At 47.5% G+C, this 13,926-nt stretch overlaps 1 protein-coding gene across 1 annotated transcript in view; it reads right to left on the bottom strand.

The window, feature by feature from the left end:
* Positions 1 to 13,926, bottom strand: part of LOC137522246 (rho guanine nucleotide exchange factor 19-like) — a 45,105-nt gene that overhangs the window by 24,961 nt on the left and 6,218 nt on the right. The window contains exons 2-3 of the mRNA XM_068242277.1: positions 3,735 to 3,789; positions 3,391 to 3,691 (exon numbers count right to left, since the gene is read on the bottom strand). Coding sequence (XP_068098378.1) covers positions 3,391 to 3,691; positions 3,735 to 3,789 — 356 coding nt within the window. The remainder of the gene's footprint in view (positions 1 to 3,390; positions 3,692 to 3,734; positions 3,790 to 13,926) is intronic.

Genomic DNA, 13,926 nt, shown 5'->3' with positions numbered 1-13,926 from the left:
ATTATAGGCCTAGCTAATACAGTACTATACCCCACTATATACATACCATGATCTCTGTACTATAGGCCCAGCTAATACAGTACTATACCCCACTCTATATACATACCATGCTCTGTATTATAGGTCCAGCTAATACAGTACTATACCCCACTATATACATACCATGATCTCTGTATTATAGGCCCAGCTAATACAGTACTGTACCCCACTCTATATACATACCATGATCTCTGTATTATAGGCCCAGCTAATACAGTACTATACCCCACTCTATATACATACCATGCTCTGTATTATAGGTCCAGCTAATACAGTACTATACCCCACTATATACATACCATGATCTCTGTATTATAGGCCTAGCTAATACAGTACTATACCCCACTATATACATACCATGATCTCTGTATTATAGGCCTAGCTAATACAGTACTGTACCCCACTCTATATACATGCCATGATCTCTAGGTACAGATGTCCTAGCACCCTAGACTAGGGTGACCATATTTTGATTTCCAAAAAAGAGGACGATCACAACAGCATGTGGGCGTGGTCATGGGTGGGGCCAAATATACAAGACCTTAGCAGTGTGCTGTTCAACTTCGTGGGCATGGAGGGACGTTTTTTTTTTTCCAGACCACATGGTGGAGGGCCGGCCAACCACAAAATGCAATCAGATTCGCAGAAGAATTTCCCACAAAATGCAATGAGATTGGCAGCAGATTTCCCCACAAATGTGTGGACAAGGTATATGTCCGCAGTATAGCTTAGATAGGAATATGGCCCCAGTATAGCTTAGATAGGAATATGGCCCCAGTATAGGTTAGATAGGAATATGGCCCCAGTATAGCTTAGAATCTCAGGCCCTTATTCTCCCACAGGCTGGCCACACAACAGAGTGACTTCACTGCTAACTCAGGCCCTTATGCTCCCACAGGCCGCCCACACAGCAGAGTGACTTCACTGCTAACTCAGGCCCTTATGCTCCCACAGGTTGGCCACACAGCAGAGTGACTTCACTGCTAACTCAGGCCCTTATGCTCCCACAGGCTGGCCACACAGCAGTGACTTCACTGCTAACTCAGGCCCTTATGCTCCCACAGGTTGGCCACACAGCAGAGTGACTTCACTGCTAACTCAGGCCCTTATGCTCCCACAGGCTGGCCACACAGCAGTGACTTCACTGCTAACAACTCAGGCCCTTATGCTCCCACAGGCTGCCCACACAGCACCAGCGTGACTTGAATCAATTCACTGACACTGACAGACTGAACTCAGGGCTCAGGCTGTGCTGCTGAGCTGCTCCCACAGGTCACACACAAACAGCACCAGTGATCAGCCCAGCGTGAGTCCCACTGAACTCAGGCTGTCTCTGGCTGTCTCCACCCCTCTGCTCTGCAATTTGCTCTGTCTCAGTGGATGGGGGCGGCTGGAGGTGGAGCAGAGCAGCAGGAAAGGATTGACTCACTGCCTAGCCCGAGGAAGAGCCGTTTGAGTCAGGAGTCAGGAGCTGAATGAGATGAGCCGAACACTGGGAGCCCAAGCTGCAGAAGAACAGCTTGCAGAGAGAGAAGATCCACTGAGGCTGAGATGAGCCGAACACTGTGAGCCAGCGACAGAAGAACCACTTGCAGAGATCCACTGAGGCTGAGATGAGCCGAACACTGCGAGCCCAAGCAGCAGAAGAACCGTTTGCAGAGAATCTCTGCAAATGGTTCTTCTGCCTTGGGCTCGCTGTGTTCGGCTCATCTCAGCCTCAGTGGATCTCTGCAAGCGGTTCTTCTGTCGCTGGCTCACAGTGTTCGGCTCATCTCAGCCTCAATGGATCTCTGCAAGCTGTTCTTCTGCCACTGACTCGCAGTGTTCGGCTCATCTCAGCCTCAATGGATCTCTGCAAGTGTGTTCGGCTCTCCGGACAGATCAAATATCCGGGAGGACAGCCCGGACAGGTCTGAAAAAGTGGACCTGTCCGGGCAAAAGAGGACACATGGTCAGCCTACCCTAGACTTCACCCTCCATGAACCTACAAACCCCCGAACCGCACTGCAAGTTGGCTGGCTGGCCCAGCTGTCAGTTCTCCCTTAGTACGCTTGCCCATCACAGATAGCTACAGGTGTCTGTTAGCATTAGGTACCCTCGACTAAAGGGAGATCTTGTCAGTGGAATGCTGAGACCCAGATGAGTAGTAACCTCATTTACGCTCTGCTCAGGACTCTGCATGGGGAAGATGGGAGAGAATCACTTGGGGAGGGACGTGAGCCACCTTTCCATCATCAAGCGCCTGTAGGCACGTGCCTTATAGAAAATCTGGCCCTGCATGGAACCCATTCTAAGCCAAGAAAAGCCCACAAACAGCCTAAGAATTTGGCGCAAGTCTACTTTAGGGGACTCAGCAGGAAACCTCATAGGGAAATTCTGATAATGTGATTGGGTGGACAGCAGGGCCTTTCTTTCATGAAGCAAAGTGAAACATTTGCATCAGGCACAGAAATTACAGGGGCGGCATGTTTGTACTGTGGGTTTACACTTACAGCATGCAGTCAAAGTAGGAGGAGAAGTGAGAGGAGAGCGAGGTGAAGAGGTCATCATTGGGGAAAAGCAGCTTGTTGTGCTATGTGAGGAGTCTGACAGTGACTGAGGAGAGGGGGGGAAGCAGGAGAGCAGCATTGGGGAAAAGCAGGTTGTTGTGCTGTGTGAGGAGTCTGACAGTGAGTGAGGAGGGGGGAGGCAGGAGAGCAGCAGTGTTTCATTTGACTTACTTAGCACTAACTTACTAACAAAAAGTCTGGAACCAGCCGTGGTGGACAGCACCCTCTACCAAATGCTAGGTTTCCAATAGGTTGTAGTAAACTACAGCCACACTATTTGGCCAATCACAACGCTTTGCACTGTAGAGGGTACTGTGATTGGAAAACTGTTCCCTATGAGGTTACCTGCTGGGTCCCCTAAACTAGATTAGCACCAAGAATTTGCCCTTCACAGAACCGGTCCGCCCAGGATATTGGGGGGCACCTATACCTCGCTAACTACCTATACTGAGGGTATTTTTTTTTTTTTTAATTTAGGGGCCAGCTATAACGGGCGGTGCAAATTGTCAGGTGCTGTGGGATCATTTCAATTCGAGGGGGGGGGGGGGGGGGGGGAATGCGGCATGCTTACAAGTTTGATTCAGGCAGCAAAGAGTCTAGAATCTGCCCTGGCCCTTCACCACCGAGTACTGTCGGAAATTTGTGCTGGTTGGTTGAATTCTGGGTAATGGGACTTTGCTGTAGCATGTATGCTTTGCTATTAACTGCTAAAGTAGATTCACAAAAATATGAAAGGTACTTCTCACATTCCTTGGTCCATACATCATGGCTAACCCTTATTAGTTTGCAGTCTGGGTCTCACCATCCACATGCCGAGGGGCTCCAGGCTGCCGCGTTTTTAGGGCCCGGAAGGAGACATCATCGCAGGACTTCCACTTCCCTCCGGAGACATGTCTGTTCAGCTTCTTATTCCAGAACAATCCATGTAGCATCCATTTGTGATCCCGAGTTCTCCGTCCAACCACTGCTGACTTGCTGGTCTCCGGGCAAGATGCACATCGCTTTACCGTCACTTCTACCGGAGGCGAATCTGTGTAACAGCGTTTCCTGCACAACAAAGCCATGTCTGCAGGGAGGGGCAGATACTGAGAATTACACCCGGCCTACAAGACAAGAGAAGTCATACTGTGCACCTTCCATACATACAGAATAAGAGCAGATACTGAGAATAACATAGGCATACAGGACAAGAGAAGTCATACTGTGCAACATACATAGAGAATAAGAGTGGATACTGAGAATTACACCCGGCATACAGGACAAGAAAAGCCATACTGTGCAGCCTCCATAAAGAATAAGAGCAGATACTGAGAATTACACCCAGCATACAGGGCAAGAGAAGTGATACTGTGCAGCCTCCATACATACAGAATAAGAGCAGATACTGAGAATTACACCCAGCATACAGGGCAAGAGAAGTGATACTGTGCAGCCCCCCATACATACAGAATAAGAGCAGATACTGAGAATTGCACCCAGGATACAGGAGAGGAGAAGCCATACTGTGCAGCCTCCATACATACAGAATAGAGCAGATATAAAGAATTACACCCGGCCTACAGGACAAGAGAAGCCATACTGTGCAGCCTCCATACATACAGGATAAGAGCAGATACTGAGAATTACACCCGGCATACAGGACAAGAGAAGCCATACTGTGCAGCCTCCATACATACAGGATAAGAGCAGATACTGAGAATTACACCCGGCATACAGGACAAGAGAAGCCATACTGTGCAGCCTCCATACATACAGGATAAGAGCAGATACTGAGAATTACACCCGGCATACAGGACAAGAGAAGCCATACTGTCCAGCCCCCGTACATACAGGATAAGAGCAGATACTGAGAATTACACCCGGCATACAGGACAAGAGAAGCCATACTGTCCAGCCCCCGTACATACAGGATAAGAGCAGATACTGAGAATTACACCGCATAAGAGACAAGTGAAGGTATACTGTGCAGCCTCCATACATACAGAATAAGAGCAGATACTGAGAATTACACCCAGCATACAGGACAGGAGAAGTTATACCGTGCAGCCTTCATACATACAGAATAAGAGCAGATACTGAGAATTACACCCAGCATACAGGACAAGAGAAGTCATACTGTGCAGCCTCCATACATACAGAATAGAGCAGATACTGAGAATTACACCCGGCATACAAGACAAGAGATGTGCATGGCTAGGATCCTAAGAGATCTGGGGCACTCCAGCTGTAAAATGGGTGCAGCCACGGGCCAGAATGTGGGTGTGGTCATGGGTGAAGCCAAATTTACATGAACTTAACATCGGTCTAAAGGCCTGCTAGTGCTCAGCACAATGAGCTCTATTCTCAAAGACTTCCCGCATGCGGTAAAGTACATGCGGGAAGTTTGCACCCAAAATACCGTCAAGGTGGAATTCTCAAAATGTTCTGCATGTTTTTTCCACATGCGGAAAAAGTGTGGTAAAAGTGCGGGATTCATGCGTAAAAATTTCCGCAAAAGTCGGTATTTTCCGCAATAAAAGATCAATTCTCAAAAATGTTCAGGCGCATCATTTCGTCGTTAATTACCGATTTTTTATCACCTACAAGTAGTAGGTGATATATTCCGCATCCCATTGACTTTAATGAAGTCTGGAGGCTTAAGGGCTGTGCTTGCTGGACTTTAACTTTTTTTTTAAACACTTTTTCATGCGACCTTTTTACCGCATGATTCCCGCATGAATAATGGCTGTTTCCGCATCTTTTTTTCCCGCATGCGGAAAACATGCGGAAAATATTAGTGAATGTGGAAAAAATGCGGAGTTTACCGCTGGCGGGAATATAGCGGTAAAATTTTGCGGCAAATTTGGCTCTTTGAGAATAGAGCCCAATGTTGGATGAAGCCCCCTCTCCATTTACAAAAAATATGTAGCATGTGACATAAATAGGCAGTGCCACTTCATTATAAGAAGACAGATACCTGGCTCCTGAGCTGGCTGGTCTGATATTCTGCTCGACGGTCTGGCCTAGCGACAGGTTATCTGGCAGTTTCCCCATTCCCTGACCTTCTACTGGACCCCCTCCCATGATCGCTCAAGCCTCCCATTGGGGCACCACAACTCCCAGCATGCCCCCATAAAGGCATCACAGCACCCACCACAGCAACCAGTATGGCCACATAGAGGCACCACACCAACAAGCATACCCCCGATTGATGCACCACAGCTCCCAGCAGCATGTCCGCCATTGAGGCATCACAGCTGACTCTGCCTGGGGGACATCCGGGGCAAGTGCCACTGATCTTTGGGGCTAGCAACGCCTCTGTGTGAAGCTATGTAGTATCCATACATACTCATACAGAGCAATGCATGTGCAGCAGTTATGATTGGAAGGATCCTCTGCGCTTATCAGCACTGGGAAATACACGTGCAGCTGCTGACCTCTTGTGGATTCCTGCAGTACTACACATATTTAAAGTGGCCACGAGATGATGAGCTAATTTTTCAGGACTTCTGTGTAATTAATGCAAATTATATGCAGTTTGGAGTTGGGCCATGCCAAACAGTCAGGAGGAAGAGCACTTGATTGGCTTAAAGGACAACTGTAGCGAGAGGGATATGGAGACTGCCATATTTATTGCCTTTAAAGCAATACAAGTTGCCTGGCAGTCCTGCTGATCCTCTTCCTCCAATACCTTTAGCCATAAACCCTGAACAAGCATGCAGCAGATCAGGTGTTAAAGGGTACCTAAACTGAGAGGGATATGGTTGTTTCCTTTTAAACAATACCAGTTGCCTGGCAGTCCAATTGATTTCTTTGGCTGTAGCAGTGGCTGGCTGAAACACACCTGAAACAAGCATGCAGCTAATCCAGTCTGACTTCAGTCAGAGCACCTGATCTCCATGCTTGTTCAGGGGCTGTGGCTGAAAGTATTAGAGACACAGGATCAGCAGGAGAGCCAGGCAACTGGTATTTTAAAAGGAAAAATACACATCCTCAGTTTAGGTTCCATTTAATGACAATGGCCTCAATTCACTAAACTTAACTCCTGTGTTTAATAACTCTTCTGAGCTGTTTTACAGTTATCACCATGGTGATATAATTGTGATAACTGTAAAACAGCTCTGAAGAGTTATTAAAGACAGGAGTTAAGCTTATTGAATTGAGGCCATTGTCAGATCTGACTGGATTAACTGCATGCTTGTTTTTGGTGTGACTCAGACATTACTGCAGCCAATAGATCAGCAGGGCTGCCAGGCAATTGGTGTTTAACCTCCTGAGCGGTATGGACGAGCTCAGCTCGCCCATCACCGCCGGAGGCTGCCACTCAGGCCCTGCTGGGTCGATTTTTATCAAATAAAAAGCAGCACACGCAGCCGGCACTTTGCCAGCCGCGTGTGCTGCCTGATCGCCGCCGCTCTGTGGCGATCCGCCGCGAGCAGCGGCGAAAGAGGGTCCCCCCAGCCGCCCGAGCCCTGCACAGCCGGACCAATCAGTTCCGGCCAGCGCTAAGGGCAGGATCGGAGGCGGCTGACGTCAGGACGTCGGCTGACGTCCATGACGTCACTCCGCTCGTCGCCATGGCGACGAGAAAAGCAAAACAAGTAGGGCCGCTCATCGCGGCCCTTCTTGTTACTTCTGGTCGCCGGAGGTGATCAGAAATATGCAACAGGAGCGCCCTCTAGTGGGCTTTCATGCAGCCAACTTTCAGTTGGCTGCATGAAATAGATTTTTTTTTATAAAAAAAAAACCCTCCTGCAGCCGCCCTGGCGATCTCAATAGAACGCCGGGGAGGTTAAAAGGAAATAAATATGGCAGCCTCCATATACCTCTCACTACAGTTGTCCTTTAAGGTACATACACGTGCAACTTAATGCACGACCAACCAACATGACAAACCGCACGGCTTGTTTGCAAGACTATTACATACACACGCTGACCAATTAAACTACCAACTCATTTAAATACTTGCGACCGTGCTTCTAGGTGACTCCATATGGCGTGCCACCCAAGCGGGCATACTATGCATGCGCAGCGTACTGTCGAGGTCACCGATCACACAGACAATGACCCATAGAACAGGAAGGATTACAGGAAAGCGGAGGCAGACGCAGGGCCACGGGAGATGCGGTAAGCCTAGACACACCTTCCCCCACCCACACAGGGCGTCAATTTTTCAGATATTTTTAGAACGAAGGTATCCTTTAGGCTCCGTTCACACCTAAAACCGCAAAACGCCGGTGATTATCGCTAGCGTTTTGCAGGAGTGATTTTTCCACGATTAACGCAGAAAAAAAATCACTGGACACTAGCGGTTTGGGAGCAATAGCGATTAGCGATTCTATACATGCTTATCGTGATCGCTCCGGAATCGCCGGCAAATCGCTGCATGTAACACATTTGCGGTTACCGCTAACCGCAAATGTGGCAGTGAGGACACTGCCATAGTGTTACATGTGCTAGCGGTTTTTAAAAACCGCTAGCGGTTTGCCTTGAGCGGAAATCGAGCAATTCCCGCTCAAGTGTGAACGGACCCTTAACCCCCTTAGCGGTAACCACAGGCTACACTCTGGGTGGAAAACCGCAGCTCCGAGCGGCGACCTATTATCGACAGTCTGTTCGCAGCTGGCCGTTGGCCAGTAATGCAGATTAGGCTACGGGAAACCACTGCCATTTTTTTCTTTCTGTGGCCTCAAGAGCAGAGTTGCTCAAATCCGTATTCGGGAGACATCCGGATAGTTGTATCCGGATATCTCCCAGTAAAGCTGGGGGGGTCAATCTTACCTGCATGACGTCTTCTTCGGTCCATCTCTGGCTCCTCCCATGATGCGCTCCAAGCGTCGGTCACGTAACACAGACACTTCCTCCCTCCGGGTTGAAGGAGGAAGTGTTTGTAGTCACGTGACCGGCGCATGGAGCACATCGTGGGAGGCACCAGGGATGAACCGAAGAAGAAGTCATGCAGGTAATATTGACTCCCCCCCCCCCCCCCCCCCCGCCCAGCTTTACTGGGAGATATCCGGATACAACTATCCGGATGTCTCCTGAATAACGGATTTGAGCAACTCTGCTCAAGAGTGACCCTCCCCTTAGCCACAGCCCCTGAACAAGCATGCAGCAGATCAGGTGCTCTGACTGAAGTGTAACAGAATTAGCCGCATTCTTGTTTCAGGTGTGTAATTCAGAAACTTCTGGAGCCAGAGAGATCTGCAGCATGCCAGGACTGGAATGCTTTCAAGAGAAATAAATGTGGTCACAACCATACGCTTCTCACACCAGGGCCCAAATACAAGTCACTTTTTCTCCCAGAACATTTTTCATCTTGAATTTAAAATACATTTCAGAACTTTGCAGCTGAAAAATATCCAAAACAAATAGGTGAAAGGTGAAACAAATCGCCAGCGCTATCGCAAGCACTAAGCGATATATACTGCGATATTTGAAGAGCTTTTCCCTGCGATTAGAGCTTAGAAAAGCACTTTTGCTTAGTGATGATTTTTATTTACTTCCTGACGTCAGTTAGGAAGTGAACTTTTTCACCCGGAAATGAATAAATACAATGCATTATTCATAAAAGCGCAGTGGAAATCGATATACAAAGCACTTTTTCAAGCGCTTTGCAATTTCCCTATACCAGTGGTGGCAACTTTTGAGAGGCCCGGTGCACACCAAAAACCGCTAGGAGAACCGCAAAATGCTAGCAGATTTTGAAACGCTTTATTCTATTTTTCTGTAGCGTTTCAGCTAGCGTTTTGCGGTTTTGGGAAGCGTTTTTTGGTGTAGTAGATTTCATGTATTGTTACAGTAAAGCTGTTACTGAACAGCTTCTGTAACAAAAATGCCTGGCAAACCGCTCTGATGTAGCATTTTTCAGAGCGGTTTGCGTTTTTCCTATACTTTACAATGAGGCAGAAACGCCTCCGCAATCCAAAATCTGCAGCAGCCCGGGAGTATGCGTTTCTGAAAAACGCCTCCCACTCTGGTGTGCACCACCCCATTGAAATACATTACCCTAGCGGATCCGCACCCGCAATCGGATCTGAAAACGCTGCCGAACTGCTCTGGTGTGCACTAGGCCAGACAGAGTGCCCAAACTTCAACTCAAAAGTCTCTTGTCTCTCGTAAAGTGCCAACACGCCAATTTGAACATCATCAGAACATAAGAGATGACAAATAACGAGGCCCTCAAAACCTACAGTGACCAGATTTTTCTGGGTTCAACCTTGGACAGGGCAGGGGGGGGGGGGGTGTTAGCTGTTGAAAAATGGGCATGGCCATGACATTGTATGGGTGGAGCTAACATAATGGTGTAACAGCGAGGCATAAGAAGCTAACATAATGATGTAACAGCGAGGCATAAGAAAGCAGTGTTTACGCCGTGATTTGGTGAAACGAGGATTCGCAGCATGGGTGTGCAGAAACTGTGTGATGCTATTAGTATACCCGCCATAACCCCAAAGCAGCAAATATAGCCAAGTATTAAATAATAAATGCAGCAACAGTTACCCCAGACACCAGAAAATAAACGCAATGGGCTCTATTCACAATCATTTTCCACTTGCAGAAATGCACTTGCAGTAAATTTCCAACTGAAATTAGACCATTTTGACATTTACAAAATTGCACGCATGCCCATTTACTGCATTGCGTAAAAAAATGCGGTAAAAGTCCGCAAAAGTCAGTAGTTCCCGCAAAAAAAAAAAAAAATAACGCGGGAACCATGCGAGAAAAAAAGTGGCATAAAAAAGTCCAAAATAATTTTTCTCCAAGGGGGCGCCTATAGCTGGCTACCTTTACTGCTCTTGACCGCTCTGGTCGCACAGGTCAAAGGCCAGCTATGGTGTGAACAAAAAGTACTATCAAAATTATTTAAAATATTTTTTTCCTTGCTGGTGGTTTAAAAAGCATTTTATTTACAAGTGGTAAAATATCACCCAGGATGAAACTCAGCCGAATGGTCCGTGGTGTTTTAATAAGATTTATGGGGTTTGTCAGGATGATAGAGGGGAGGGGGGGTCAGGTCAATGGGAGAGGGCGATAGGTTGATGGGGAAAGAGCGATGGGTGAATGGTGGAGGGGTGGTCAGTGGATGGAGAGGATGTTGGTGTCAATAGGGACCAAGCTGTTTAATCACCTCTCTAAAGAACCCCCTGCATGAATTCAGCCATTACCTGTGTTGTGTTGAAGGGCAGCACCTCACCCTCTGGGATATTAAACCATCACTTACCTGGAAGTTGTGGTGAAATCACCTCCCACCACCTGGACACTGGGGAGTGTCAATGAGATGCAAATAATACTGAGCTGATGCAGGGTTATGCAAATTAGTTTTTGCTAATTTATGCAGCTTGAAATGGACCAATCAAATCACTTCCACTTCATCCAATCGGCCCCAATTCAAGCTGCACAGATCTGCATAATTTTGCATCATTGACCAGCCAGCCATACTGGGCAAAAAGCAGCTTCCAATGGGTAAGCTGCATCTGCTGCCTCACAGACAGGCCAGATTGCAGGACCCCCTGGCTGCAGCCCCTCTAGCGATCCCAGGAGATTTATATTATTCATTATATATTCATATTTTTGTTTGGTCTGGTTTTCCTTTGCATCGTGCAGAAACTCCTCCCGCCACGCACCCCGCTGCCTTCCTCCTTCCACCACCAATTCTCTCCCCCCCCCCCCTTCTTTGACTAGATCAAGGGAATGGGAGCGTTCCGCATCGGCTTTTGCAGGCTTTCATAAAAGCCTGGCGGTAGATTCCGGCGTCGCATCTCGGAAACAACATGTTGCTTTCAGAGGCAGTAAACGCCGGGAAACCAGTGTAGGGACCCAAACCGCTAGCCTTGAAGGCTTTCCAAAAGCCTCCAAAAGCTAACGCCGGCATTTGAATGCTGCACCGAGAAAAAGGTTGGCAGACGTCCGTCTGTACCAGCCCTTAGGCCTTGTTCACAATGGGCTCTATTCTCAAAGACTTCCCGCATGTGGTAAAGTACATGCGGGAAGTTTGCGACCAAAATACCGTCAAGTTGAAATTCTCAAAATGTTCCGCATGTTTTTTCCGCATGCGGAAAAAGTGCGGTAAAAGTGCGGGATTCATGCGGAAAAATTTCCGCAAAAGTCGGTATTTTCCGCAATAAAAAATCAATTCTCAAAAATGTTCAGGCGCACCATTTCGTCTTTATTTACCGATTTTTTATCACCTACAAATAGTAGGTGATATATTCTGCATCCCATTGACTTTTATGAAGTGTGGAGGCTTAAAGAGAATCTGTATTGTTAAAATCGCACAAAAGTAAACATACCAGTGCGTTAGGGGACATCTCCTATTACCCTCTGTCACAATTTCGCCGCTCCTCGCCGCATTAAAAGTGGTTAAAAACAGTTTTTAAAAGTTTGTTTATAAACAAACAAAATGGCCACCAAAACAGGAAGTAGGTTGATGTACAATATGTCCACACATAGAAAATACATCCATACACAAGCAGGCTGTATACACCCTTCCTTTTGAATCTCAAGAGATCATTTGTGTGTTTCTTTCCCCCTGCATATTGATCGACAACCTGGCACATCTCGGTGTCGACTCCACACTCTGCGCGTGGGTAAAGGACTTCCTCTCAAATAGGACCCAACAGGTGAAGCTCGGTAACTGCTTTTCCAGCGTGAGCACCACCAACACAGGCGCTCCGCAGGGGTGTGTGCTGTCCCCTCTCCTGTTCTCATTGTACACCAACAACTGTACTTCCTCCGCTGACTCCGTAAAGGTCATTAAATTTGCGGATGATACCACCATCATTGGGCTCATCGGCGGGGCGGGGGAACTAGATTATCGCAGCGAGATAGAGAGAATCTGCACATGGTGTGAGGTCAACAAGCTCGTCCTAAACGCAGCCAAAACAGTGGAACTCATCTTAGACTTCAGGAGACACCCCCCCACACAACAACCAATTCTTATCAATGAGATTGAAGTGTCCAGGGTTTCTAGCGTCAGGTTCCTGGGAACAACTCTAACAAGCGACCTAAGATGGGCGCAGAATACCACCAAAATCCAGAAGAAGGCTCAGCAGAGACTATTTTTCCTGCGCCAATTGAAAAAATTTGGTATGCCTCAGGAGCTGCTATCCAGCTTCTACACGGCCACTATTGAAGCTACCCTCTGCTCTGCCATTATTGTGTGGTATGCAAGAGCAACCGCCAGTGATAAGTATAAGCTTCAGAGAATAATTAGCTCAGCGGAAAGGACCATTGGCTCTCCTCTGCCACCTCTTGACCTCCTCTACACCACTAGAATGAAAACAAGGGCTAACAGGATCTCTCGGGACCCGTCCCACCCAGGCTGCCGCTACTTTAAGCTCCTTCCCTCGGGCCGACGCTACAGGACCATCCGCCCAAGGACTAACAGGCGCAGAGACACCTTTTTTCCCCAAGCAGCCCTCCTGCTGAACTCCTGCCTCTCATCGGTAGGCTAGCTGCATTCAGGTCAGATTAGCCCGGCCGAGGCACACTGAGCCCGGGCCAGTAAATAACCCAGCTGTCACCCTGGTGCACTCCTGGGTAGAACTCTACTCTAAGGGCTAAATGAAGCTTTTTATCCCTTGAACAGCACAATATCCAAACCCAGAGGACTTCTGATCATGAGCGAACTGCATATTGTACTGTGTTACTTGCCTGTCTTGCTTATCTTGCTTTTATCATTGTTATTGTCTTATGCCTGTCTTGCTGTATTATAGTTATTGTCTGTGCCAATCTTCTGTCTTGCTCTGTTGCTACTGCCATGTGAACCACAACCAATTCCGGGTATGACCTTGGTCGCACTTGGCGAAATAAAGATTCTGATTCTGATTCTGATTCTGCAGCTATCTTCCACTGAAGTGTCAGGCTGTTTCTTCCTGCAGAGTGCAGACAGCTCTGCCTGTATGTAATTCCTCAGTATGTGAAAGCCCAGCCAGCTCAGAGGAGGATTTATTCAGCTTGTAAAAGATAAGAGAGAAGAGAGAAGCTGTCCTAATCTAAATAATACACCGGCAGTGTGCAGAGAGGGGCCTGAAGGGGGGAGATGCATCACAGAACCACAGCACTGAAGAACTTGGCAGCCTTCCAGACACAGGCTGACAAGTCTGACAAGAGAGAGATAAGTTGATTTATTACAGAGATGGTGATAGTAGAACGTGCTGCAGTAAGCCAGAACACATTAGAATAGCTTTTGGAACTTGTAGGATGATAAAAAACAGGATGCAATTTTTGTTACGGAGTCTCTTTAAGGGCTGTGCTTGGTGGACTTTTTTTTTTAAAACACTTTTTCATGCGACCTTTTTACCGCATGATTCCCGCATGAATAATGGCTGTTTCTGCATCTTTTTTCCCGCATGCG

Source organism: Hyperolius riggenbachi, chromosome 6 (assembly GCF_040937935.1).
Source record: "Hyperolius riggenbachi isolate aHypRig1 chromosome 6, aHypRig1.pri, whole genome shotgun sequence".
Lineage (NCBI taxonomy): Eukaryota > Metazoa > Chordata > Amphibia > Anura > Hyperoliidae > Hyperolius > Hyperolius riggenbachi.
The sequence above is the reverse complement of the archived record's forward strand: the minus strand, read 5'-3'. Positions and strand labels throughout refer to the sequence as shown.